Below are 27,305 nucleotides of genomic sequence, written 5' to 3' on the forward strand. Positions count from 1 at the left end.
AAGGCTGGGGGGTATCCAACCAATAGCATGAGAAAGGGAGAGACTGGGTGGGGTTAAGATAAGGCTACCCAACACTACAGGGCAGTTCTGCGCAGCAGGTGACTTGGGATCCAGTCCCATGTTGCGCCTCATCCCAACAACAGTAACAAGGAAGGCTAGAAAGGACTCTTAACACATCAGCCTGTGGTTCATTCTCAGAAATTAAGAGGGAGGGCACCTGGGTGGCTCAACTGGTTAAGCTACTGCCTTCAGCTCAGGTCATGGTCCTGGAGTCCCGGGATCGAGTCCCGCATCGGGCTCCCTGCTCAGCGGGGAGTCTGCTTCTCCCTCTGGCCCTACCCCTCTCGTGCTCTCTCTCTCTCTCTCTCATTCTTTCTCTCTCAAATAAATAAATATATTAAAAAAAAGGAAATTAAGAGGGAAAAGAGATCAAAATACTTTGCTCTGGGACTACCAATGATGCTTGACCCCGTTCCCATAGCTAGTCCAGGTTCAAGTAGCATAGGGTGGCTTCCGCAAGAAGTGGAAGAATGAATTTAGCACGACACAGCATTTAAAATTTCACTCCGCTACCCTGCTTGTTGGTCTCCGTCCTTGCTCACAGCAGTCATTCCCGTGGGGAAAGACAGGGCCTATCAGAAGTATAGTGCCTCCCTTTTCCCCAATTTCTCTGCATCCTCACATACCTCTTTCGTCTCTAGGAGCCTTTCTCTGTACCCGTCAACCCTTTCTGCCCAAATACCAAAACATCTATAACTGTACCATCCAACACAGCAAGCAGTCGCCAACCACACGTGGCTGTTAAAGTCAGAGGCACCACTATCAGCAGACGCTTAGCTCCTCAGGCACATAAGCCATGTTCTGAGCGCCCAACAGGCTCTGTATGTGGCATCACACAGGTTCTGCTGGACAGCACAGCTCTAGGCTCTTTGTCTTGCCTTGATTTTCCTTCCACTAGTTCACTCTTCTGGCTCCTTGAAATATACGGCTTCTCTCCTTGATCTTAATGCTCAAAACACACTCTCGAATTAATAAAGTATCAATGACAATGCAATGTCCCATCCTGAGCTATCTTTCTTCTCAACTTACTGAAGTTGAGAACCTCTGGAAAGCACCCAGCCGTCAACTTTTTAAATTAGCAAAGGTACTCATTCTCCTTCCATCCCTCCAACCAGTTCCATTTGGATTCCTCCTCTGCACAGATTTTCCTTTTTGCTTCATTCCTTTTACATCTGCAACTGTCTTTCGGGTTCTAAATGTACTTTCATGGCCTAAATGGCCTGCCACCCATATGGAGTTCCAAATTTTTCTTACATCGGTCAGCCTATCCCCTCAATCCCCACAATTTTGGTTTCACCTGGATACCTGCCAGTATTTCAGACTCCTCTTCTCTTCTACCCTCTCCTGCCTCTTCAGACCAGGACTACGTGACCTCCCTACACCTTTAAAGCTACCATTTTCCTAAACTCCAAACCGGCCACTCCCGACTTTCCTCCTCACACACTCCATAGTGTGTCTTCAGTGCCGTCTCTCTACCGAAGATCATCTCTGGGAAAACTGCAACAACCTAACCCAGTTTTCCTCAAAGTGTGGCATATTCACTGCTAGTGCCACGTAGAGAGATCTCTGACAGGATACGCTTGTGAACTTTAAAAAACTTACCTGCTATATTGTTTTAATGTGCATTAGGAAAAATCACTAGCACGCATCAAACTTATTTTAAATTAGAATTATGTATAGCAAGACAAATTTGAAAACAAGAGTAAATGTGAAGAAAACGATAGGAGCATGTGAAGATGACAAAAGCCATCAAGTAGTATACAAATGACTAAAATTTGGGAATCGTCATCTAAATGGATCACTTTGATAATCTGCTCCCCTTGCAATATATTAACTTAGCCACCAAATCAACTCCTTTTTTGCTACTCATACCAGAGTATATCCTTGTTCAAAATCTCCAGTGGCATCCCCATCCTACAAAATAAAACTCCACACCTGATTTCAGCACACATCTGCCCCTACTCTGTCTAAATCTACCTTTACAGCTATTATATCCTTCCCATCTCTAACTATGCTTCTACTTTTTCGCTTCTCTTTAACCGAAATGCTCAATACCCACTATCCTTCAACCAAAATCTGTTTTTCAGAAAACCAATCTTTTAGAACCCAATAAAAATGAAGAGGCAAGTTTTAATATGTTTATTAAATACCTATTATGTGCCTCCTTCTGTGAGTCTTTCCTAATCATTCCCACCGGAATCAACCTCTTTCCCCTTCTGAACTTCCACAAGTTTATTATCTGTGGCACTGATCACAGATCATCTTTAGCTTTATATATATGCTCGCCTACTAGATTCTGGGTAACCTAAAAATAGGGATGGTGCCTCCATCTTTGATTATTTCTGTCCCCACCTTACTTAATAACTTTGTGCCTTCTAAAGATAACAGTTAAGTGTCAGCTGAATAAATCAATCTGTACCTTAAATCAAAGGCTGTGTAGCAGGTGGAAATGGTGTAAACAAAAAGAAACCTGAATTCAGCAAGACCTCAAGTTTTAGATTAGGGAAAACCTTTCTACCTGGCTCTGTTTAAAAGAAAAACAAGTCTGAAATATATCATCTGCTGAGAAACTGAAGTACTAAGTGTGTTGAGCACCACTTTGGTGCTTAGGTAAGTACAAGTGAGAGCCACGCTATTCACACTGGAACCATCCCAGCTGTGGGAATTGGAATAGGAGTTTGTAAAATGTTGTTATGTAATCCCACAATATAAACCAGGAACAATTTTACTAGCAGAAATTTACCATTTTTATGTATGTAATAAACTATTACCACCTTGTGCACGTTATTTGAAACATGCATGATTGGTTGTTCTAGTTTTTCCAGTAGTAATCGTTTATCACCTGCCTTATATTCCACTAGCAGACACCAACAGGCAAATGGCAGTGAGCCTCAAACATGTGAGAAGGGTTTGGACAAGAAAATAAAAATCTGTTGAAAATTGTTTGTCTTGGGGCGCCTGGGTGGCTCAGTCGTTAGGCGTCTGCCTTCGGCTCAGGTCACAATCCCAGGGTCCTGGGATCGAGCCCCACATCGGGCTCCCTGCTCGGCAGGGAGCCTGCTTTTCCCTCTCCCACTCTCCCTGCTTGTGTTCCCTCTCCCGCTGTGTCTCTCTCTGTCAAATAAATAAATAAAATTTAAAAAAAAAAAAAAAGAAAATTGTTTGTCTTTCTGTGACTTCGGATGGTCTAATTAGTTAAGTCTGGTGGTAATACATTTGAGTCCATCGGGTGCCCTGAAGATGCACATCTGAACCACTGGAGAAAGGGCAGAGAATATGTATCGGGAGGCACGTGGACGCTATCAGAGAAGAGACTGAGGAGGAGGGGAGCCTTCCAGGCGGGCAGACGCAGGAGCCTGACAGTAAACGACTCACGGACTCCCGAAGCCAGCATGTAAGACTCCTACCCTAAAGAACTTCTGCTACTCCACCACTCTGACAGACTCCCATCAGTTGAGCTTAAATGTCAAGAACAAAGAGACACACACAAAAGTGGCTTTGATGATGTAAGTGAGGGGAGAGGGCCTCCGACAGCTGTTCTCCACACCACACCCCCAAGGCTCCTCCTTAGGGCAGCAGCAACTTTGTCAATGACACAAATGCAGAGGGGCACGAGGCTTCCGGCAGCTTGGCATTTTAATTTGGGGGGGGTGGGGGGGAGCAGAAGAATACATAAGTTGCTTTGTGCCCCCCACTACATCCTAATGCCTTGGAGACCAGCCAGGCCGACCCAAGTGGAATCCAGAGCGAGAGTGGGGCGTTGGGTTCCCCGAGGAAAGGGGGCAGATCCAGAACAGAGCAGAAACGGTGACAGTTATCTGTATGAAAAAGTAAGGAGACTCTAGGTAAGGACTATCATCAATCTACACAGCAATTTGGGAGAAAAGGGAAGAGAAGGCAGTGGGAATGAGAAAAGACAGCCAGACACTGCAGTCTGAGTCATTTGGCTTCTTCTCAGGGTTAGTGGGAAAGATACAAAGAGGCCGATTAGCGTCAAGGATCAAGGGTCCACAGCAAACGGATTGAAGTCCCCAACAACTCTTTTTGGTGCTTTTTACCGCCTGGCTTGCTCTGGGACTCAGCTGAATTCTTTGGTGAATTTGGTACTTCCAGTCATGGGTGTTTCCTCTGAACTTTAGTATCAGGACAGAAATTAAATACACCCAGGAGGTCTGAATTTTGTTATGCAATGGGAGGGCCCAAGTCACTGGCTCTCTGGGCCCTACGTCCTTAGTTATATGATGATGTGATTTTACCTTTAGGAGCATCCTCTCTGAGAAGACTGAATTTGAGAAGCAAATAAAAAAATCACGGTGTTATAAGGGTCTATGAACAAAAAGTACGAAAAAAACACATGTGGATCAGCGTGCCACCGCAGATTCGATATGAAATGCCACCCCAGCTTTTGCCAGTAAGTAATCAGCACCAGTATTTTAAAGACAGCATAAAGACTCTAGCTTCCAAAGGATAAAACCAAAGCACACTACGCACAGCCTACGACCCCAACCACCCACAAGCCAAGGTCCCAGCCCCGCTCTGCTGTCAGATAGTTACATAGAGGTCATGTCATTGAGGGCGTGGTCCAGCTCCTCGCTAATGGCCTTGTACTTCAGTTTCTGGGCATAGAGCTCATCTGGATAGGCACAGGAACACAGGGAGGAACAGGGGACAGAGTGAAAGGTACCGGACGCAGACGAAAAGAGGGAATCATTAGAAATTAGGAAAAGTGTGACTGTGGGTCTAATACCCCAGGTTAGGAGAACATCTGTCCTGGTGGCCACAACATGCCATTTTCAGATCCACTGTCCCCCCAGGACCACTGGACTTCTTGACACCTCTAATCAACTGTAGTCAGGGTTGAGAATCTGGGCACGGGGCGCCTGGGTGGCTCAGTCGTCAAGCGTCTGCCTTCGGCTCAGGTCACGATCCCAGGGTCCTGGGATCGAGCCCCGCGTCGGGCTCCCTGCTCCGCGGGAGGCCTGCTTCTCCCTCTCCCTCTCCCACTCCCCCTGCTTGTGTTCCCTCTCTCGCTGTGTCTCTCTCTGTCAAGTAAATAAATAAAATCTTAAAAAAAAAGAGAGAGAGAGAGAATCTGGGCACAGTCATGACTAGAAACTCGTTACCAGAGGCACTCAAGAGGATACCACTCCCACCCAGTTAACCCAGTTCCTAGCAGGGATAACACAATAAAACTAGAAAAAGGAGAAAGCACACATTAATATTCAGACACTTCTTATCTACCAAGCAAGACTAGTATTCTTGGCCCCTTTGCTCTATAGGCTGCCTCCCCAAACCCCCCAAAATAAGAATATCCTGCTACCCAGAGCATACCAAAGAAGCATATCTCAGAGTTCTCAAAGTACATTTTCGCTCATTAGAGCAGACACAGTTGCCAAAATATGGAGACAAGAAGTATTTAGAGGCACCTGGGTGGCTCAGTCAGTTAAGTGTCTGCCTTCGGCTCAGGTCATGATCTCAGGGTCCTGGGATCGAGTCCCACATCCGGCTCCCTGCTCAACAGGTAGCCTGCTTCTCCGTCTCCCTCTGCCCCTCCTCTTTGCTTGTCCTCCCCCACCCCCCAGCAAATAAATAAATAAAATATTAAAAAGAGAAAGCCCCTGGGATTGGTCAGCTCTGAGACATGGATATTCCACAGCTGCATCTCTTAAAAAGATCCCCCAGTTTCAGTGATAAACAGAATTGCCAAATGTAGCCGTGGGGTAACACATGCTCTTATTGCCTCCTGAAAGTATGGCTACCATTTCAACCCAGAGACCAAGACTTAAGACTACTAAATTGGGAGGTAAATGCCGTCATTACCAGTCTCCTCCAGGGAAAGGATGCAAATTCCAGAATTAGGTGAAGTCTTATTAAAAGAAAAGGTTGCATGTGTAAAAATCCAATTCTAGGTCTTGACCCATTTCGCCTAGCTGTGGCACAGGACAGGGCACCAGGCATGTGCCAGGTCACTTCCAACTCCCTTTGGTGGACAGGGAAGGAGGTTAACAGTCAATGGGCAAGGTCTTCCTCTGTATCTCTTTAATTCCTCTCCCAGGCTCCATACCTTCCAAATCATCAATTGTCTTCTCCAGCTTGGCTACCGATCTCTCAGCAAACTCAGCACGGGTTTCTGCCTGGGGGAAATGCGACACCAGACAGAATCAGAGATGAACAAGACAATAAAAAGAAGGATTCTCTATCTCTTCCATCTTCAATACGTAGACCTTTCAGAACCAAAGCCAGCTTGTCTAAGTCTAAAGAGTGCGTCATACACCTCTGAATGTTTTGATTCCTTCCCTAGAACCCCCCTTCAGCTCACCTCCTTGAGTTTATCCGTGAGAATCTTTATCTCTTCCTCATATTTGTCTTCCTTTTGAGAGTACTGTAAGAGAGGTAGAATAGAAGTTTCAGAGTGGAAATTCCTCACACAGACCCTACCCCCTGCCACCACATTCACTCTTACAGTGAATATCCTCTTGATTTAATGTGCTGAATGGCCCATGAGAAAAAAAGCAAGGCCCATTTCTAGACAATAGATCCTTAAAATCCACAAATCAATGTCCTTAGTCTTGATACCCTCAGATTAGAATCCTCCAGACCTTTATTTTTAAACTGGACCTACGCTTTTACCTCATTCAGATCAACCCAAGGTGGTGTTTTTCCTTCCTCCTGTTTAATGAGTAGGTGTAGCAATACCCCAAGGCTACATGGCTGAAATAGTCCCACATGATGGTAAAGAAAAGTCATCTGTCTCGACTGCTTACTAGGTCTCTTATCTACTATTTGATGCCCCTATTGGTCTGCTAGAAAACCTCCTGGGACCGATGATTACTGCTATTTCACACAGCATTATCAGCCTGAGGAGAACACGACCCCAAGCACCTGAGACCATGAAGTGATTTTTTTGACTAAAGAAATCAAAGTGCACAGGAATTAGCATTAAACCCAAAATCTGGATGACAAGGACACATCTCACTAGGTTATGTAAGGAATGGGTTTCTCTAGTCTTTCATCAAGGGCAGGGCTGGGCCCAGGCCCCAAGCCTGTCACTATCACAACCAGCCCCTACCTTCTCCGCCTGAGCCTCAAGAGACTTGAGGTTGTTGGTGACATTCTTCAGCTCCTCCTCCAGCTCAGAACACTTACTGTGAATGTTTTAAATACCGCAGGAGAGGAAAGAGGAAGAAGGAGAGAATAAAAAAAAAGGGAGAGAGAGACACACAGACGTGAATTGAATCTATATGTAGAGAGAGCTGGAAAGCATACTGGGGAAAAGAGAAGTTCCCGGGTCATCTGAGCAAGTGTCAACCCTCCTCCCTCTACCATAGAACATGTCAGAAGCTGGGCCCTCCTGGGCTAGGACTTAGAATGTTTGGATACTAATAGAACACTTGAGAGAGATCACTAGCAGGAACAAGTCATAACTGCTGGCTGGGGTGGAGGTGGGAATAGACACCCAAGCAAACAGTCCCCCAAATCACCCACGGGAGGGAGAGACCCTGTGGAGAGGTGGTGAAGCAACTAGGAAAGAGATGAAAGATGCCAAGGAAGTGGGAAAGAATGGAGCATTCCATGAAGAGATGAGAAAGCACTCAACAAATCAACCAGTGGAGGGGAGGCAGCTGCAAAACAAAAACAAAAACAAAAACAAAACAGAACGAAACCACACCACACACGTAACCTCTTTGTGGGTTAACGGTTAGTACCTTTTCTTCAGCAGCACTCAGACACTTCAGGTTCTGGTCCATCAGTCTGATCTGCTCATCCATCTCCCGGCAACGGCTGTTAGTGACAGTCACAGGGATCGCACAAGCCAGGTTGTGGGGAGGGAGAAAGGTCAAAAAGGACACAGCAAGGAAACAAGCAGCAAAACAGGGGGAAAATTTTTTTTTTCCAAAAAATGGGAAAACACCACCATGGTCATGATGTCATGTCTGGGAGAGGGGAATACAGAGGAAGCACAAATATATGCACATCAGCACTGCCTTTGTTACCCAAGGCCCAGAAGGTGCCAACAGGGGAGCACTTCCTATCTGCCCTTGCCCTCCAGTTGCCCAGACTGGCAATGTGGTAAAAAAGAGATCTCAACTCAGCACAGCCACTTCAGTGCCTCAAGGAGAAACAGACTCCAGGTGGGAGGACCCTGTAGGGCCTGCAAGTTAACCATCCACCATGTATTAATTAATCTTTACTTGCCCTCAGTTTGCAAACCCTCCCTACGAGAAACAAGGGAAGCCTCATTTGTCACCTGTCACTAGTCGAAAGAGTTAGAAAAGCCCATAGCCATTCTCAGGACCTAAAAAAAGCCCACTCTCTAGGCCCTGTTTAACAAGGTTGAAGGAATGCTAGTTTATTCACATTAATGCGCAAGCCAAAGGAAAAGGGACAGAATGGTATATGGCAAGATTTGGGGAGCAAGATACTCACGACTCTGCCAGCTCAGCTCGTTCCTCTGTGCGTTCCAAGTCCCCCTCAATAATCACCAACTTCCGAGCCACCTACAGGAGAAGACCCCGTACAGCTCAGGGAAGCAAACAGGAAGCCATTTCCCTCTACCATGATTCTTTTTCAGAAACCCAGTGACACCGAAGACGACAACACAAGGCACCGCACCTCTTCATACTTCCGATCTGCCTCTTCTGCAATGTGCTTGGCCTCTTTGAGTTGGATTTCCTGGAGTTCCATCTTTTCTTCATCTTTTAAGGCTCGGTTCTCAATAACCTTCATACCTCTGCCAAAGACGAGAAGGACAAATGTGGCACTGACATCCTGGGGAGTCTGTCACCAGCTCCACCCCGAGGCACTCTGAATGGCACCTTCTGAAGCCCATCCCACTCTGCCTACCATCTAAAAAGAACTCCCATACCACCCCCCACCTTAGTTTATTTGTTTTAATACTTCTTCAAAAAAAATAAACTTTGGGATGCCTGGGTGGCTCAGTTGGTTAAGCATCTGCCTTTGGCTCAGGTCATGATTCCAGGGTCCTGGGATGGAGCCCCACATCGGGCTCCCTGCTCAGCAAGGAACCTGCTTCTCCCTCTGCCTGCCGCTCCCCCTGCTTGTGCTCTCTCTGACAAATAAATAAATAAAATCTTTAAAATCTTTAAAAAAACAAATAAGTAAAAACAATTTTTTAATAAAAAATTAATATTTATTAGTATTTAAGTATACAGTTTAAGGGCACAAAGTAAGCCTCCCCACCTCTACTCCTGCTCAACAAAGAAAAAGTCTTCATAACCCTTGCAGAAGGGTTTTATATAGATAAAACCCAAACAAACCTCACCCCCCACTTCCCCACACCCCAAAAGAATCATACACTACCCTGTTCTGCAACATGTTTTCTTTACTTTCTAGAATTTGGGACACTACTCTGTACCAGTGTATAGACCGCCACATTTCTCATTTTCATAGCAGCACTGTGCCAACATATTCTGATAGAGCATTTTCGATTCTGAAAGCCTTCCTCTCTGATCTCATGCATGTCGCCACACACCTTTGTTCTAGTTTAACTCATGGTGGCAAGAAGCCAATTGGCTATTTTCACCAAAGATGAGTTTTGATTTGGTTCAAGGACTGTGGTTCTCAACTGTGGACACACATTATTGGACCAACTTCAAAAACATCAACACACAAGGCCCTCTCGCAATGGACTCTCACTGAACTGGGGTGGAATTCCAGGCATTCTGGTATTTTTAACTCCCCAATGATCCCCACCCCTCACTCCCATGAGTCTAATGGTGTAGCAGAGGCTGACAGAGCTTATTCCACACTCACTGCTGGGCTCCACCTCCAGAGTTCCTGACTCCTAGATCAGGCGTAAGGGCTGAGAAACTGAATTTCCACCAAGTTCCCATGTGCTGTTGGGCTGGGAGCTCACTCTGAGAACCACTGCTTTAGGGGGACTAACCTCACAAATTAAGTCTATGATTCACTCAGTGGAGGCCATCCTGGTGACCCTATTTAAGAGTCATTAGATCAGTTTATAGGGTAACACCAATTACAAAAGGTCACAGCACCCAGGTAACCCTTACTCTGTCTTCAAATGAAAAGAATATGCAGAGCAGAAACAAAGAGATAAATTACTATTTCAATATGCTAACTAAGTGGAATTTAAATAAAAACTTGGGGGGTGGGGAGTAGGACTCTAAGGAAACCCTCCTCAGAGTGCCGTGGGCTCCTGAAAACCGCGCTCCATCAGGCTCATCTACACACCTCTCGCTCTCATCTGCAGCTTTCTCCGCTTCCTCCAGCTTCTGCAGGGCAGTGGCCAGGCGCTCCTGGGCGCGGTCCAGCTCCTCTTCAACCAGCTGGATCCTACGGTTCAAGGAGGCCACCTCGGCCTCGGCCTGTGTTTGAACAAAAGAATGGAAAGGAGAGGCAGAGCTGACTAAGATCAGGGCTGAGTGCCAAGGAGGAGCCAGGGTCCAACATGGCAACGCCCGTCTTAGAGCAGATGTGGACACGATGACATAGACACCCGCTTCCTCCCTTTCCCATCAGCGGATTTCCAGGTGCTCCACAGGAAGCATGTTTTAAAACTCAGGTCCTTGCCCAGCCCAGTGCCAGTTAGTACCTCTTTCCTGGACTCACGTCAAACTCCTGAACAGACTAGTATCAGAAAAGGTGGCCAGTGAAGGCTCCCTTCCACCTGAGCTCTGGCTTAGAAGAAGTTCCACTCTTTAGCAACTTTCTTCTAAGTGTCTCATAAAGTGAAAAAATAAGTAAGCAAAGTTTCTTAAAGAGGGAATTTTGGATTATCGATTAATTTGCTGCTTAACCCAAGTTGTTAACCCTCCAATGACTTTATCCTAATATACCAGGAGGATCACTAGCAAAGATAAGGTTTTTCAGAGTAACAGTACAGACCTGAAAGCAAGAGGATGCAACATTGGAATACCTACCCTCCCAACCCTGCAACTCACTCCCCATCCCCACCCTTTCAAAGGTGACAGCAAGGACCTCTTCTAGCTAAAATTACCTGCCTTGATGACGTACAAAAAAAATTGGGGGCAGAAGAAAATGTCTCCTCCATGCCCACCCCCACTCCTGCAAATTCCTGAACTGCGACTCCTTGCTACTGCTGTAGTCATCCCTCAGCTTCGCCCTCCTCACTGCTTGTGACAGTCCTTTCCCAGCCTCCAGCCCACAGTGAAGCACAGGCTAGAATGCAAACCATCCCATGCCTCCTCCTCGGCGATGGAGTGAGGAACAAAGAAAGGAGGCAGCCTGCATATGCATGAATTCTACTGGCAGAAAAGCCTCCCTCTCAGGACTACCTTTCCCCTCAGTACACCTTTCCTGGTGGCAAGTACACTGACTGCCACCACAAGGTACAAGACAATTTAATCTGCTCTGCATGCTACCCAGTTCAGATGCTTATCCAAGTGCTTGGTTAACATGATCTCTCTCTACAGTCCAGATTCTGCCTGAATTCTATTACCCTGATTTCCTTCTGGCAGTCAGGGGTAGGAGGAGCTACAGAAATAATCTGGGCCACAGCCCCTATAGGGAGGGATATAGCCCAAAGACTCCCGTTAAAAATCAGGTTATTTGGGGGGCATGTGGGGGGCTCAGTCAGTTAAGCATCCAACTCGATTTCGGCTCAGGTCGTGCTCTCGAGGCGTAGAGCCTGCTTAGGATTCTCTCCCTCTACTTCTCCCCCTCATGCTCTCACTCTCCAAAAAAAACAAAACAAACAACAACAAAAAATCAGGTTATTTGGCACAAAAATTTCCAAATACAAACACAAGATGTTCAAAGTACTGTGTAGGTTGGGACTATATAACCACCAACCCCCAGGAGAAAAATAGCAAGGAGTCCACATAAGCTGAAATTACTAAGAAACCATCTGGGGTCTCTAACTATACTATTCAAAATACCACAAAAACAAGTATTCTCTGATCCTGTCTCTTCCAGGAAAACAGATGTCCCATGTCCCCTAGGACAAGACACATTGCACCTCACAAGCTCAAAAAGGCCAACAGGTCAAGATTACAAGAACAAGTCAAGCTATCAGGCAAGCTATCAGGCAAGCACTGCCAGGGCAATGATTTACCCCATCTCCCCCATTCAAATGCCTACAACAGCCAAAAAGAAAAAAAGGAACCAGATTTGGAAGAAGCTCATAAAATCTGAGTCCCCGGGACGCCTGGGTGGCTCAGTCGGTTAAGCGTCTGCCTTCAGCTCGGGTCATGATCCCAGGGTCCTGGGATTGAGTCCCGCATCGGGCTCCCTGCTCCGCGGGGAGCCTGCTTCTCCCTCTGCCTCTGCCTCTCTCTCTCCATCTCTCATGAATAAATAAATAAAATCTTTAAAAAAAGAAAAAAAAAAAAAAAGAAAATCTGAGTCCCCATCCAGCTCACCAGTAGTTACCCAAATGGAGTAGAAGATAACAGGCTACGGGGGCGGGGTGTTCAGTTTCCATGACAACAGGCTGGCTTGGGCAGTTTCTCCCACAAATCATCATTTACAACAGAATTCTTAGCAAGGCTGAAAAGGGAGGAGAAAACACATCTTGGTGCCCTCACAAGGGCATGCGCACACTGAACAAGCCTGTATCAAAAGCAGAACCGGCCATGGGTGTCTCAGCAAAAGCTTCAGGGATGGGGTGGGGGTGGGGGTGGGGGACGGGGAATGACGATGACACAGGCAGTGTTCTCTTTTTTCTCCTCCCACAGAGAATCAGTTCTCTTTACAATGAAACAGAAGTTTGCGAATCAAGATCTATTACTGTGTCTAAGGGAATAAGGGAAGACTTTTCCTTCAAGCACCTGTCTCTTCCAGATCAATCAAGTCCTGAAAGACACTGGGTGGGACTAACTTCTGCAAACCAGAATGGGAAAATTAAACTTTATGCTATTCAGGGCGCCTGGGTGGCTCAGTTGGTTAAGCGACTGCCTTCGGCTCAGGTCATGATCCTGGAGTCCCGGGATCGAGTCCCACATCGGGCTCCCTGCTCGGCGGGGAGTCTGCTTCTCCCTCTGACCCTCCTCCCTCTCATGCTCTCTGTCTCTCATTCCCTCTCTCGCAAATAAATAAAATCTTAAAAAAAAAAAAAATTAAACTTTGATGCTATTCCCATTACCCTAGGGTTGGCATGTCCAGATATGGTTCATCCCATCCACCTCTGCCCCGCCTAAAGGATACACTCTGAGGTATTTCCTCTAGGTAATAATAGGATCCTCCATTGTCCAGGAAGCAAAGATCCCAAGGGAAGAGGAGGCACACAGCAGCGATTTGTTCACATTAGAAGATGGCTGATCACAGCTTTAGCTAGGAAATGAGTTTGGCTTAAATGCTACCATCCTCCTTACGGAATAGAGTCCCCAAGCACACTACACACCTCCAGGCAACGAACTCACAGGGCACTCCCTGGTGCTTGGAGGCAGATCAGGGCCAAGGACAGAAGGGGATTAACCTAAATCCGGCATTCTGCCACTCCGGGGTTTCTCTTTTTAGAAAAAAGCCATAGATGAAATTCAAAGGAAACCAGTAACGGAAAAGTTAAAAGTGAGCCTGTGAATAAACGGCTGCTCAGGTTCACAAGTATATCTAGGAGGCAAGCTGGAGGGAAGGGAGTAGAGCTATTGCCCCAGAGCAAAGGTGGAGTCTAAGCTGAGGCACTCAGAGCCAAGGGCTATTTGCCTCTCCCCTCTGAGTGTGTGCTCTAATGTGAAGGAGAAAGGTAATCAGCAGGAAAGGAAATCTGAACCAAAGAAAGGTGATAGAGGCTGTTATGTAGTCCACCAGACCCCACAAACAGGAGAGCCACACAATAGTCAGGCATTCAAACTCCTCCAGAGACGAGGAATTGCGTATAAAGCCAGAAAAGCCCACTCACTTCTTCAATCATACGTCTCTATTTTTTAGACCAGGAAAAAAAAAGAGAGAGGGAATACCAGAAGTTAGGAGAGAGGTATTAATAACAGATAAGATGAACTATATACTTAAAAATAGCTGAAATAATAAGTTATGTTATGTGTATTGCTACTACCACCAAAAAACAGGTAAGGAAAAAGACTGCATTTGAGTATTATGTTTATGTCCCCTGTTTAAGTTCAGCAAGAACTGCAAAGGAGATTCAAAATCGAAAGTATACTTGACACGGCGCTACAATGGAAAAGGTCAATCTCCCCGCTGAAAGCAGAAAAGATGGATCCCAGAATAACTCCAGACTCAGCTTTGGATTCTTCCACCTTCCCAACAAATAGTGAATGTTCACACAAAGCAACCAGAAAAATAATTAAGTGACAATCCCACTAACCACATGAGATACCACCAGGGAGTGCTGAGTTTCTAGCTGCAGAGGAGGGAGGAGCCTGCAAAACCCATTCCAGAAAACCCTAAGAGGTTAACAGGTAGCCCAAGCACCCCTCCCTCCCCAGGGGTGTCTCCTCCTCAGGAGTTCAATGTTCGCCAGAGCAGAAAGTCAAACGATGAAGCTCCCTCAAGCTGGGGAGTAGAAAGACGACACTGGTTTCATCAAGATTTAACCATCACCCTACTTCCCCATCTGAACTTCCTCACTAGACTTCAACTCAGTATGCAAATTTTCAGGCTCTGAGAAAGGAACAGCTTAAGAAACATCTGAAGCTGCTCACTCTGCTGCCTATCACCCCAGAGTCACCTAGGAAGAGAGAGGGGGAAAGGAGACAAATTTTCCTGCAAACCCTGGGGGGCGGAAGGGAGGGGGGAGATGGGGCATCATCCACTCTAGAAGTATTCCTAGGATGCCCATACTTGAATGTTGAGCCCAAGACTGCAGCTCAACACATGGCTACTTCTTTAAAAGCCATCCTGCCTTCCTCTTTAAGGGGATCTAGTCTCAAGAACAAAGAGATGAAAAAGTGTCCCTAGGCAAAAAGAGTCACCCAGCCAGTCCATCTCACTTGAATTGATAATTAGAAGTCACCAGCATAATGAATAGGGGGGAAAAAACCCTGAGAAAAAGGTGACCGAGGAAGACAAACTGCCAGCATTTCCATGCCCAGTTATAAAAAGAAAAGAGTACTCTAACAATTTTTATGTATTAACTTAGTGGGCAACTCCCAAAACAATAATTCTCAGCCACTCCCCAGGGGAACGGTAAAAAAAAAAAAAAAAAAAAAAAAAAAATTTAACCAAGGAAAAGAACAAGGAATACCAACCAATAAACCACAAAAGTTCTTCATTGGGTCTTCAAATTTGAGCAACAGTTACTTTTCTTTCCAGCCTCAAGATCCTCCAAAACCAAAGCCTGAATGAAGTCAGGAGGTCATCCCCACCCGCTAGACCGCACCCTACACCCTGGAAAAGCTTACGGCTTACGAAAACTAGAGAACCACTTCTAAACAGAAAGCAGTTTCAAGATCACCATTCATTCCACCAACATTCTGTGTTGCAACTTTCTATTGAACAAACACTTACTGATCTTAAAAAAAAAAATCGGGACAGCAACAGAGTCACATCACTGGCGGCCCCTTGGAACTCACTGTTTTGTCTGCATCAACCGCACTGCCGGGGTCAACCAGAAACCCCGACAGAAACTGGCCCTCCATCCGATTCTCGGCCACACACACGGGCTTATCAGCCGTGCCTGAGGAAGCGTTTTTAACCGGTTCAGCCTGCACTGATTACACTTCAGCAATAAAGGCCTGAGCCTGGCAGAAGTCCCTGCCTTTCAGGTCACCACGGGAAGGGCCGGGCAAGTTTTGTGGGCTCGTACATTTGCACTAACGTGGCGAGCGACGCACCGACCCCTCTGCTCCTTCACGTCGACTGAGAGAGCGGGTTTAGCAGTCGCCCCCGTAAGAGGAAGGAGCCCAGGCCGGAGGACGGGAGGCGGTGCTGCGGCCTCAACCTCCTCCGGGGAGGGCACCGCGCTTCCTCCGCGCCGATTGCTGCCTCATTTCCTGAGCCGGAGGGAGCGGAAAAGCTGCCAGCAGGCCAGGCCGGGGGCTTTCCGGCGGCTCCCACCCCCCACCCTCGCACAGTAGTCTGGCCCTGCCCCTCCTAGACCAGAGAAGCACCCACCTACTCTCACCCTTTGGGCCGGAAACCTCTAACGAGAGCAAATTCCGCACCCTCCCCGCCCTTCCCGGAGGAGTGGGGGAGGGAGAGGCCGCTGAGCCCCTCCCCCGGCCGCGCCTGGCTCGACGGACTGAATGAATGAGCTGGGGGAGAGAAGAGGAGAAAAACCACTTCCGGGGCCCCGAGAGGCTCAGCCCCCTCAAAGGTCAAGCCTGCTCCCCCGAGCACCCGGCGCCCCCTCGGCCGCCTCAGGTCCACTGCGGCTGAGCCCCACCCAGCCTCCGGGCTCCAGCCTCATCTCCGAGTCCGCCGGCGCCGGAGAGCCCTGCTCCGCAGCGAAGCGAGGGCCCCCAGGCGGGGTTCCAGCCGCTGCAGCGCCCGCTCTCCCTCACGCGCCTCGCCCTCTCCGTACCTGCTCCCGGGCCCGCCTTTCCCCTTCCACTTCCCGCTGCAGGCGCTCGGCCCTCTCCTCTGCGTCATCGGCTTGCTGCTGCAGAACCTGGATCTTGCGCTTCACCGCCTCGATGGTGGTGATCCCGGCCATGGTGCCCACCCAGCCCCTGCTCGCGCTTGGCCTCCTGCCTCCTCCGCTCGGCGCTGCAGCCGCTTCTCACCCCCACTTCCGCCTGCTCCGCCCTGAAATACCGGAACTCGCCCACCCGCCCGGATGGGACGTCAGCGCCGCGCCCTGCCCCGCAGGGCCACGGGAGGACAGCCCGCCGCGCGAGCGCGGGGCGGGGCCTGCCCCTGACCAGCAAAGGGGGGCGGGGCTGCGTCGGAGACGGGCTACCATGGCAACCGGGAGGCGCGTCGCCGTCCGGCTCCTCAGGCCCGCGGGCTGCCCTCCCCTCCCCTCCGCCCGCCGACCCGCCGCCACCCACCGGTCGGGGCACCTGTGTCCTCCCGCACCGAGCACCCGACGCGCCTCTGCCGCCACCCACCGCACACAGGCTCCGAAGCCAGGTGCCGGGACAGGCCGAGGCTTTCTGGGCCCCATCCTCCAAAGTGCCCGGCCCCGCAGCCTCCCTTCCACGTCGGCCCGGGTAGGGTCTCTCCCACCGCCTGAACGTCAGTGAGGGCCTTACGGGGTGGGAGGAAAGGCCAGGCGGGCGCACTGCTCTTTCGGTTCGGCATCAGTTACGAGCTAAGGGTTCCGTTTCCGTTACAGGGCCGGTCTTTTCCCTGGCGCTTTCGAGAGTCGGTACGTACCAGCGGTTTACCAACCTGCCAGCCCTTCCGAGCCTAGGTCGTTCGGGTCTTGGTAATTAATCATCACGGCAGGCGAGAAGGGGATCTTACGCCCCACGTTCGCAGGAAGGAACCCTCTGTTACGGATCACTGTTATCAGACCCTTCGTGCAACAGCCCCATGAGAGCCTCTGTTCTGGGGGAACGTCCCCCATTTCACTGCCACTTCTGCTTTGAGGGGCCCTAAAGAGCTGTTTAAGAGCTAGAAGCTGCCTCTGCAAGCACTGCCGTGCAGGACGTTTGGAAGCACAACAGCGAAGAGACCTGAACGTCGTACCACCTTCTCTCCTGTTTGTTTGCACTCCCCCTGCATTCCCAGTAAGCCATCATGACAAATGTCGCCTCCTTTCCCCTCAGAATTATGGTGTGGAGCAGGACTTAGAATTAGGAATCCTGACACCTGAAAGGGCTGGTAGGTAAGACAGGTGCTGCCCTCAATACCTGCTTCTGAGGACACTCCCTCCAGAGGCTCTGTCTTCCCATGTCCTTTTAAAAATACTGAGCAAGTGTGGAGGTGCGGGGAAACCAGAGATAAGGGGACAAATGGGACCGCCCCGCCCTAGGCATGCGGGGTGGGGGACTTTTTGGTAATCACCTGTGACCAACAAAGAATAACATGCCCCACAGCCCCTAAAAAGGAATTAAGCCATTGAACGTGTTATCAATAGAGATGTTGAAAGGATTTACGTTTCCTGGTTAGCTTTCTATAAAAGACCAACCCTAAAGGCCCTCATTGGCAACCCTGTCCCAACAGACCTCTCTCACTCTTGAGAGCTTTTTCTGTATCTTCACTTAATAAACTTCTTACTCGGGGCGCCTGGGTGGCTCAGTCGTTAAGCGTCTGCCTTCAGCTCAGGTCATGGTCCCAGGGTCCTGGGATCGAGCCCCACATTGGGCTCCCTGCTCAGCGGGAAGCCTGCTTCTCCCTCTCCTGCTCTCCCTGCTTGTGTTCCTTCTCTCGCTGTGTCTCTTTCTGTCAAATGAATAAATAAAATCTTTAAAAAAAATAATAAACTTCTTACTCACTAAATAAAATAGGGGCGCCAGGGGCGCCTGGGTGGCTCAGTTGGTTAAGCGACTGCCTTCAGCTTAGGTCATGATCCTGGAGTCCCGGGATCGAGTCCCGCATCAGGCTCCCTGCTCGGCAGGGAGTCTGCTTCTCCCTCTGACCCTCCCCCCTCTCATGTGCTCTCTGTCTCTCATTCTTTCTCTCTCAAATAAATAAATAAAATCTTAAAAAAAAAAAATAGGGGCTCCGGGGTGGCTCAGTTGGTTAAGTGTCTGTCTTCGGCTCAGGTCATGATCCCAGCTTCCTGGGATCCAGCCCTGCATCGGGTTTCCGGGAGCTTGCTTCTCCCTCTCCTGCTCCCCCTGCTTATGCTTTCTCTCTCTCTCTCTCTCTCTCTCTCTGTCAAATAAATAAATAAAATATTTTTTTAAATAAATAAAAAGTAAAAATAAAAAATACTGAGCAATAAGCCTATTTAGAGGAAAAAATTCAGACAGTAAATAATTTGCTTGGTAGAGTAACCTGTACACTGGTTTCTCTCCTCCCCCCCAGGAATTTAGAAGGAAGAACACAGTTCTGAACCTCGGTAAACTCTACCCTGATGGCTTAAGAATTTTTCCATCTCTTTTTGGAGAAATTTGATCAGAGAGAGGATGGAAGCAGAAATGAGACGTTGTCATCTGGGTGCAGATCAGCAGGGGGCACTATTTACCTCCCTTTGTCCTAGTGAATCTGCATGAGACCTTATCTTAGGCAAACCCAAGGCTGCTGAGAGCACCCCTGCATTCCTCAGGCTGGTAGATGTGAACAGATAATCTTCTCTTGATCCAGGGAAACAGGTGGATTGACTCCTGATGCCCTTTAAAGGCATGATGGATGGGCAGCAAGGGGCCCAGTGCTCTTGTTTTCCTGGTGACCAACAATACAACAATATATCAGCAGGTGCATATGTCCATCCCTGACTCTCATCTCCCAGCCGTTCCACGTCTGGTATGACTGTGTTCTAACCATTGCACTCCTCTTTTGCCTTGTTTTACCCTAATTAGCTTCTGACTTCACCTCGGATTGAGAGGACCCTAGACATCGTTGTACAACACTGTGCATGTTCTTACTGCCCCTGAACTGTACACTTAAAAATGGTTAAAATGGGGTGCCTGGGTGGCTCAGTTGGTTGGGCGACTGCCTTCGGCTCAGGTCATGATCCTGGAGTCCCGGGATCGAGTCCCGCATCGGGCTCCCTGCTCGGCAGGGAGTCTGCTTCTCCCTCTGACCCTCCTCCCTCTCATGCTCTCTGTCTCTCATTCTCTCTGTCTCTAATTAATTAATTAATTAATTAATTTTAAAAATGGTTAAAATGGCGAATGTTACACAGATATTTTGTTGCAATTCTTTTAAAAAAGGACCTCAGACAAATTCAGGAGGAAAAACCAAAGTTTGGACTGACCTTGCCATACTCTTGCCTTTTCTTTGTTCAAGCAATCCAGCAAATCCTGTGCTTTCCAGAAAAGCTTCTCAGATAACCAGAATTCCCTGTGTAAACATGCACTTACCGACTCCCTCTCCTCCTCTCTTCCCTTTGCATCAAAGTAATATGCTCTGTTTGTTCATCTCAAAGGTGGAAGCTGAGCTGTGAACTTCTTGGACATTGTATTGGACAGAGTGCCCTTCCCCCCAAAATGCATATATCATGTTGCTGATGACTCTGACCCTTGCTCTCGACTTTAAACTTTGTTGTCTCCTCCTTATTCAGCACTTTCCCCAATTCCTATAAACACTTCACTTTCCTTCTTTGATCCTTTGAGGCAGAAATCATTAAAGAAAAAACATTTTCTGTAAAAGGCCAGACAGTACATTTTTCTGGCTTTGCAGGCCACAGGGTATGGTGACCACTCCGATGTAGGGAGAAAGACAAGAGATGATATGTAAGTGAATGCGTATGGTGTTGTTCCAATAAAACTGTACAAAACTAGGCTGTGACAGGATTTACCTTACAAGTGGAAGTTTGCTAACCCCAGCTTTGAGGAAAGAAAGCTTTCTTCCTGCTTCCATCTTAACCCTGCCTATGGGATTTTTGCCTCCTGCTCACAGCCCTCCCCTCCCATTTCTTGTTCTCTAGCACACCTCTGAGGGCACTTAACTGACTTGTAAGGAAAGCTAACAGGGGGAGAGAAGTTAAATGAGTTTTTCTACCCACATATTATATATTGAAATGGGTTTTGGTGGGTTCCTACAGAAACAGGAGAAACTTCTTTCAAGTGAATATACCAAGTCCACCCTGTCTAGGTGGGGAATGACAGTGTGTTTTAAGTATGTGTGCAACAGCTTAGGACAGATAGAATTCATCCTCAGGAAATTCCCTTATCTCCCGAATAAAACTGAGGTATTGGGGCGCCTGGGTGGCTTAGCTGTTAAGCGTCTGCCTTCGGCTCAGGTCACGATCCCGGGGTCCTGGGATCGAGCCCCGCGTCGGGCTCCCTGCTCCGCGGGAGGCCTGCTTCTCCCTCTCCCACTCCCCCGGCTTGTGTTCCCTCTCTCGCTGTGTCTCTCTCTGTCAAATAAATAAATAAAATCTTTTTTAAAATTAAATAAATAAATAAATAAAACTGAGGTATTATCTAGAGCCTCTGTGTTACTCTCTCCCAAGATCTAAGGTTAGACTTTGTTGTTTTCATTGGTCCTGGACACACCTCCTCCAGCCACATACTAGCTGTTTTAGCCTGCATACTCTCCCGGAGAGAAAACAACTCCTGCCCCTATACCCATCTACTGGAGCCAGAGAGATCTGTCCAAGTACACCTGGAACCTGGCCAGCCAATTCCAGCAGGCCATCGAGCGTTTGCCCAAAGCTCTGGAGGCAACGTGTGTTCACTGCAGTTTTCCAAGAAGGGAGACCTAAACGTTTGCAGGGACCTAAACTTTTGGAAACTATGAATATGTATAATGTATATGATCTGCTTTGTCTCTGACCTCTGGTATGATGCATTCAACAGCTCTCACCATGTTCCCTGGCCACTTAAAGTGGCAAAAAGCCAAAGAGATGAGAGACCTAATAGCAAAGAGGCCAAATGCGAGGATCTGGAAACACTTGTGAATGGCCCACTTTGCCTCTCCAGCTATTTTCCAAAACCAAACGTGATTTTTAAAAATATGTGCTCCTTGGGGGCACCCAGCTGGCTCAGTTGGTGGAGCATAAAACTCTTAATCTCAGGGTCGTGAATTCAAGCCTCACGCTGGGTGTGGAGCCTACTTAAAATAATTTTTAAAAAGACGTGCTCCTATTTTCCTATTAGTGCTAAGAACTGACTATATTTCCATCGATACCAGGACATTCTTTTGTTGCTGTTCTGTCACTTTTCTTCCCAACATCTTTCCTTTGTAGCCTCTCATTTAATCATTGTGCTAAGTTTCAAGTTTGAAGATAAAGGAAAGTAGGTGGTGACAGGACAAACATGAAGTGGAAAAAAGAATTTTATTTCCTGTTCAAATGGGATAATTCAACCCTAACCCTAGAGAAGCTGAGCAATTGAATCAATGCCACAGAGTAAGGTCTGGTGGTGACACTTTTCCCCCATAGGATTCCTTCTTGCTTCTATTATAGTCTATCAGAGATCCTCTCTGCTGCCCTATGAGCAATGCTTGCTCTGGCATCTCCGTGGCATAAGGGCAGACGCCCACATGGGCCCTGATAAATAAACCCATATAGGGCCAGGGTCAATGTGACCTCTTTTGTCCCATTGTGAAATCTGAGCTGGCTCTGCAGGGCAGTGGAGAGATGAGAGTTCCCCTATTAATACACATATCTACGTGCCAAGTCTTGGACACAAAAGCTAAGAATGTGGCACGGGGGAGGAGGTGGGAAAAGTGAAAGCGGTCTGGACCTGGAGTCCTCTCCCTTTGTTCGGGTCCTGAGAAACATATTACATTCCTGGGCTGAGGGTGAGACAAACACGAGACTTCTCCATGTGCTCAAGAACAAACGTGTGTGCCATCACAAGAGGGTGTCAGCGTGCGATGATACGCAGAAATGTATGTGAGCGTGTCGACGCCCTGTGAACCCACCGGTATGTATGTGTCCGAGTGTGTTTGGAATTTAGTCATATGAACGTGGCGCTCTGCGTGTGTGGGTTAAACCCCTTCCATCTCTCTAATACTCACGTCAGCAGCCTTCTTCTCTGCCAGCTCCAGTTTCTCCTGGGCATCCTTCAGAGCTTCAGAATACTTGTCCAGCTCATCCTCCGTCCCTTTCAGCTTCTTCTGCATGGCTGCCAGCTCATCTTCCAGCTACCAGAGCCCCAAAGGGCACACAAGACATACACACAATGGTGCTGGCTCAGACCCTGGGCTCCCGAGCCCTGACCGACCTGAGCCCAGCCTCGATGTTAACCATTCCTGAAGAGACATACTTTCTCCCCAGCCACTTCCAGCCAACCGCCCCAGGAGTTAGGCCGTGATGTGTGACCCTGGGATCTCTGACCCTAAGATGACCAAGCCATGCTGGATTTTCATCTAAGACCCTGGGATGGGAAATATCCTAGGGAGTGGATGCCTGGAACTCCAGTTAAGGCTGGCTCAGTCAGTAGAGCATGTGACTCTTAATGTCAGGGTTGTAAGTTCGAGCCCCACGTTGGATGTAGAGATTACTTAAAAGTACGATCTTAAAAAAAAATTTAAGGGAAAAGAGATGCTACCTGCCAAGTTCCCACCTTTTCCTCTAGAACTCTGGTCCTCCCAAAACATGACCCACCCCCGTGTAAATCCAGCAGATACACCATGGCTCAGAGGAGGCTACTGGTTTTCCGAAGGTCATGCAGGTAGCCTGAGGCAAATACCCTAGATGTCCTCTGTCTATCCAGTGCGGCTAGAAAGAAGAGGGTCCCTCCCACCCAACGAACAAGCTGGTACTGGCAGTCACTGCCTTTGCCATGAGAACTCTCCTCCATCTCACAGTCTTGCTCACCAGCAGGTAAGAGAAACCAATGCCAGGACCTACCTGCTTGCTCCTCTCTTCTGCCTGCTTCTGCTCAGCTTCGGCTTGCTCTGCTCGGTCCAGGGCATTCTCCTTGTCCAACTTCAGCATCTGCATCTTTTTCTTGATGGCCTCCATCATGAGCAGTGGCTGTTGGTGAGCCGACCTGTGAACACTGGAGAAGTGGAGGCTAGGGCAGGAGAGGAGGGGCTGCTGCCTGAATGACTAGGAGTCCCCTAGACTTAAGCCTATATCTCTGCTCATGGCTCCACCTCTTGCTCCTAATACGGTCTTTCCAGCTCCTTCCATCTCATTATTGTTCTCCCTGGGGGAGCACAGGGTGAGACACTCTGATGGACTGACATCACCAGCAAAGAAAAATTAGGGAACAGCTGAGGCTGATTTTAGACAATGGAAAGTGGGGGAGGGTAGAGGTTCTCCCTGACCCTGAAACTTTCCACTCTCGGGGCAGCTCTGTGGGTGCTTTAAAAGAGCAAGGCAAGGGGAGGGGGAGAACACTGAAATAGAGAAGGGTACTTTGGCAACTCCAGATAGGTGGTTCTCACCCAGAGCGTCCTAGTTACCCCTGTTTTTCCCCATTGCCCTCACCCTGCCTGTGTTGGATGCTGGTCAGATTCCACTGGTTGAGTTTTACCTTTTGATTCCCAGTATTCAGGGAGCTTGAGCAACAGTGAAGAGGGAGGTCACTCATGATCCTTGACAATTCCCCCAGATCCCCCGATCGAATTACTGTGCTATTTCAAGAGTCTCTAATTGGCAGGGAGACATCATTCCTCCTCGTTTAGAGCCACAGGGATGGAGTAAGCGGAGAGGGTTGGTATCTGGAAGGCCCTCCCAGAACTTTAAGTGGGGTCGGGGAGAGAAGCAGGGGAGGGTCAGAGTAATCTGGGTAGGATCATACCTTCCGTTCGCCCACAGTGATCTTTAAGTAGAACTTTCATGCCCACACCAACCACGCTCTGCCCCACTGTCCACTGTCCTTGCTCTCTGCGCCTCCTTACCCCACCCAACCTACTGCCACGCATGCATCGCACACATCTTCGTTACCATCTCTGTTCTCCCTGGCTTCCTTCCAGGCCATGACATTCCTCCCCTCAGAGCCCGTTACTGACAGGTGGTGGTTGATCACAGTGCACCAGCACCATACAATCTGAGAACATGCCAGGGGAGAGGTGGGCACTGTTCAAGGTGACCAGCGCTATCGGAGAAGAATTCAAAGAGCTCTAATTAGTCATTACGTCAAGGATAGACAGCTCCTGTGGTACTAAGCCCCAGCAGTGGGGTAAGCGAGACACCCACCAGGACAGAGGGCAAAACTGGAGTCCACCCTTGAGAGCTTCCAGTCACTAGAGGTGGATGGGCAGAGAGACCATCAGTTGACCCTTGAAGGAAAGCAGAGAAGCCAAAGACCCCCACTGCAGGACAAGTGAACCAGGAGATCCCGGGGACAGGAGTCAGTAGTTAATAAGCGTGGGGGGAGTGTTGATAAGACGGGAAAAAAGTACAAGGACAGAAGATCAGAGATGCATCCCTTCCAGTATAAGGGAAAGATAACAGGGAGATACGATACTCAAATTCCAGCTCTGCAGCTTAAGACTGAAATCCACGAAGGTTGCCACCACTGCTTTTCCAAAGGGGTCCTGGAGAGAAGAGTTTCAGTAAAGGAGCCCCAGAGTTGATGCCAAATCGCCCACTGCTGTAAGAATATGTTCGATATTTAGCTGGTTCCTACTTCAACAACCCAATATCAAACATATCACACAGAAGCAGGCAGGAGAGCCTCGGTGGTCGTCTGCCTTCCTCCCCTCCAGCCACCAAGCATGGCTAGATGGCAAGCCATCTCCTTGGGGAAGGACAGTGACCCCTGCTCTTCACCTCCCATGACGGTGCCGTTCGTGCTGTCCCTGTATCAGCTTCTCTCCTACCAGGGCCTGGCCTTTCCTGGATCACGTTCGGCTGAACCAGGAAGCATATCTGGCAGGGCTCCACATCCGGGCACCTATTCTTTCCAAGGGCTCCCACACAGAGCTTCTCCCCTGATGTCACAACCACAGTGCTGAGAGCCAGCCCGGCCACCTGCTCTTCTCAACCTCCTTCCCATGCCCTGAGGCTTTCCGGGGGTGGGGGACAGGGGGTTTGCACATCCTGCTTTACCTTTCTAACAGAACTCCTAACCTTCCAGATCACCCCCAGTAGACCGCTGAGAGCCTTTCAGCTGACACCCTCCTGGACTCCTCCTGCCCTTAAGTATTACAGAGAAGTAGACATGAGAAACTTCCAGAGTGCTTGGCTGCTTCCTCCCATCCTCTTGTTCCTTCTCACCTTCTCCCCGTGTCTTCCAGGCATCCTTAAAGTCACCCTTGGATGTCTTCTGGAGCCCCTCTGCCAGGAAGCAGCCTGCAGTCCTTAGGGCTCTTCTCCTCTGGGGCTTTTTACATTGAGAACTCCTGGCCTGGCTTCTCTAAGGGTCTTCCCTCACAGGGGTCCAGCCTGGTTCCTTTCTGGGGGATTTTTCTTCTGAAGAGGATTAGGTCTGTTGAATGTCATGTGGCAGGCAGATGCTTCTCTCCACTGCGGCAGAAAAGAGCCCAAGTTATAGCCTCACTGGGCGGGTAGGGGGCTTGGGTGCAAGTGCAGGGGTGGGAGGAGGATGCTCGGCTTCAGCCCCAGGCTTGTTCCATGTGTCCTTGTTCCCATTAGTCCGGATTCCCGCCCCCCTGCAACACATATACCAACTCCACAGTGCCCTTGATCTAGATCAATAGTTTGTCCAAAGCCCTAGTCAGTTCCTGTTGTGTGGCCCCTGCCTTCCAGGGGAAGGCGGACAAAAGGGTGTCCAAGCCCCAAGGGCTGTTGTCTTATGTCCTTGCTACTTCATGGCTCCTACTGGGGGTGTGTGTGTAAGTTTTGCTTTTGTGACCATCTTTCTTACCCTTATCCCCCACATTTAGTTCCCTTCTCTGGGAACCTTGACTACCCTGGCAAACCAGAGGCTGGGAAACGATGAGCAGGAGTTGAAAGGATGAGGCAGAGACTGGGAATATTATTGATGTACAAGAGGAGAGGCTTTCTTAGAAGCAGACCTTGACTTCAGGGCATAACTAGGCAGAAACATCGATGGCATCTTATAAACGCTTTCTAGCTCCGCTGGAATGCCTTCCGTGTAGCCATTTCAAATAAGGCTGAGCCCCTCTGAGCCAGAGGAGATGGGTAGGGCAGCACCATAGAGGAAGAAGGGGATGGATGGGTATGACGGGCTGAAACACTCAGCTGATGTGATGAGAGCAGACAGAGCAGGCAGAGGGGATCAGACGAGATGGGCTCCCGAGGGGCCAGCCTGCCAATACGGGAGCCAGCCTGGCACTGACAAGCCCTGGGGAGAGAGGCCAAGGTCAGGGATCAAGGCAGAGGGGGTGGGGTGTCCTGTGGGTTCCAGTGAACAGAGGAAAGAGGAATGAAGAAGTTGCTGAGGGAGTGTGGTGGTGGGTGGGAGCAGCCAGGTAACGGAGGGGAAATAAAGAGGGAAAGAAGTATCCCAGGGCAGGAAAATATCATTATGGTATTGGACATTATGTGCCACCTTTCTGCAGAGTGCTTTATTTAATCCCCAGTGAGGGGAGGCATCATCTCCATTTTATAAACAAGGAACTGTGACCCAGAAAGTTAAGGCAGCTTGCCCCAAGCCACTCACACAGTAAGTGACAGAGGCAGGATTCAAACCCAGATCTGCTGTTTCTCCGGAGGCCAGGCTCTCCTGGGCAGTGGGAGCAGCAGAGCTGGTTGGGATGTGGCTGCAGGTGGATGACAGACGTGGAGAGAGGTGGTTGTGGGGAGGGACAGGCTGAGTGGGAGACCCAGCCTCAGGCTGGGGGTCAGACCCAGGCCGCGTGCACCTGCTTCTGTCCCTTATAACACGGTCACCACCCCTCCCTTCCTTCCTCCCTTCCTTCCTCCCTTCCTTCCTCCCTTCCTTCCTTCCTTCCTCCCTTCCTCC

The 27,305-nt window shown here is 48.9% G+C and overlaps 1 protein-coding gene across 14 annotated transcripts in view; it reads right to left on the reverse strand.

The window, feature by feature from the left end:
- Positions 1-23,431, reverse strand: part of TPM3 (tropomyosin 3) — a 29,519-nt gene extending 6,088 nt beyond the window's left edge. For 2 of the 14 annotated variants that reach the window (XM_044915842.1, XM_044915843.1), the window contains exons 1-8: positions 23,315-23,431; positions 22,480-22,605; positions 10,273-10,406; positions 8,674-8,791; positions 8,488-8,558; positions 7,130-7,205; positions 6,380-6,442; positions 6,125-6,194 (exon numbers count right to left, since the gene is read on the reverse strand). In XM_044915842.1, coding sequence (XP_044771777.1) covers positions 6,125-6,194; positions 6,380-6,442; positions 7,130-7,205; positions 8,488-8,558; positions 8,674-8,791; positions 10,273-10,406; positions 22,480-22,605; positions 23,315-23,431 — 775 coding nt within the window. Of the gene's footprint in view, positions 1-3,684; positions 3,879-4,564; positions 4,694-6,124; positions 6,195-6,379; positions 6,443-7,129; positions 7,206-7,766; positions 7,843-8,487; positions 8,559-8,673; positions 8,792-10,272; positions 10,407-16,480; positions 16,706-22,479; positions 22,606-23,314 lie in introns of those variants that run through there. The other 12 variants (XM_021682193.2, XM_021682194.2, XM_021682192.2 and 9 more) reach the window with 10 other exon arrangements.
- Positions 23,432-27,305: the final 3,874 nt, after the last annotated feature.

Source organism: Neomonachus schauinslandi, chromosome 6, assembly GCF_002201575.2.
Source record: "Neomonachus schauinslandi chromosome 6, ASM220157v2, whole genome shotgun sequence".
Lineage (NCBI taxonomy): Eukaryota > Metazoa > Chordata > Mammalia > Carnivora > Phocidae > Neomonachus > Neomonachus schauinslandi.